General features: G+C 42.8%; 1 protein-coding gene across 1 annotated transcript in view; it reads right to left on the bottom strand.

Annotated features, from left to right (window-relative positions):
- Window positions 1-307: 307 nt before the first annotated feature.
- Window positions 308-1,461, bottom strand: part of LOC115274519 (beta-defensin 119-like) — a 1,371-nt gene continuing 217 nt past the window's right edge. Inside the window, exon 2 of the mRNA XM_029917931.1 lies at window positions 308-605. Coding sequence (XP_029773791.1) covers window positions 372-605 — 234 coding nt within the window. The 3' untranslated portion in view covers window positions 308-371. The remainder of the gene's footprint in view (window positions 606-1,461) is intronic.

Raw genomic sequence — 1,461 nt, 5'->3', positions numbered from 1 at the left:
TTCTTCTAGAAACAAAGGCACACTTGTCTACAAGACATTCACCCACTGCCCTGTGTATCCATCCCACTAACTCGGATCCCCCTCTGAGCCCTACATGGCATGATGAAGTCATGGCTCTGCCCAAGCCCTTCAGCTCTCCCTCAGTGGTCTTAGGACATCCTCTCCCCATCGTCCGTGGTCTGTCTAGATTCTTCTTGTCACTCCAGTTTTCTCTCCCACGGAGCTGGATCCAGAATGGGACCTATATCTCACCATGCAAAACCCAATCTTTCACTGTGATGTCCAATGGTCAAAAGACAGACAAGGGTGGCAGATGCATGGCTTTTAATAAAGGGTCTTGACAGCAGGTTGAAGATGTTGATCGCCAGCAATCAAGGTACTTTTGGCCAACGATTCTGTTGGCTCCAGTCATTTTTCACCTCTTTGCCGGAAATGCTTATCTTCATGTAGGACTGCAGGCAGCATGACTGATAATTGAAGCAGTAGAGGTAGGGTTGTTCAGACTTTCTGCAAGAGGGTCTACAGATTCCCATGTTCCCCATGCATCGAAGGGTGTGATGTCTGCCTGGCCAAAAAAAAAAAAAATACAAATAGTTAATTTCTATCTAATAGTAATATAAATCCGAGGAGTCAGGGAACACAGTCAAAACGCAAAGGGCTGAAATAGTTATGTGCTACCACTGCACACCTATGAGAATGACCCAAATCTGGAACACTGACACTAAATACTGGCAAGGATGGGGAGCAACAGAACTCTCCTGTGCTGCTGCTGGGAATGTGAAATGATAGGGCCACTTTAGAAGACAGTTTGCAGTTTCTTACAACACGAAACATACACTTAGCACACAATCCAGCAGTTGCGCTTCTTCGTATTTACCTGAAGAACTTGAAAACTTATGTCTACACAAAAATCTGCACATGAACTGCTTCAACACAGGCAGTTTGAAAATGAAGCCCAGAGAAACAAAGGCTACTTCAGGAGGATAATGGAATTCCAGTGCATCTATAGGGTAGGAGAGCTGATGGCTTCTGGTATAGAGCCGCTGTGATGCTTACAGTTGGTGGGACAGCATATGCCATATATCAGCTAGCTGTGGCTCCATTTCCCAAGAAACATTAACTTCTGTGTATCATCTCAGCAGGCGGTTCAATTTCATTCATATCTCTATGGACCAGTAATAGATAAATAACGAGGTTTTTCTTTGGGGATCAGTATTTATTGACTTATACGAACTGCCACCAACAAACCATGAAAAAAAATCTACACATGATGTTTATAGTTTCATTTATAACTGCCCCAAATTAGAAATAACCAAGATTCCCTTCAGTAAGTGAATGGATAAGCAAACTGTGGTCTGTCCAGACAAGAGATTATCATTCAGTGATAAAAAGAAATTAGCTATCAAATCATGCACAGATATGGTGGAATCTTAAATGCACATTACTGAGTGAAAGAAGCCA

The sequence above is a fragment of the Suricata suricatta genome, chromosome 12, assembly GCF_006229205.1.
Source record: "Suricata suricatta isolate VVHF042 chromosome 12, meerkat_22Aug2017_6uvM2_HiC, whole genome shotgun sequence".
Taxonomy (NCBI): Eukaryota; Metazoa; Chordata; class Mammalia; order Carnivora; family Herpestidae; genus Suricata; species Suricata suricatta.
Note: the sequence above shows the minus strand (reverse complement) of the source record. Positions and strands in the feature narration are given on the sequence as shown.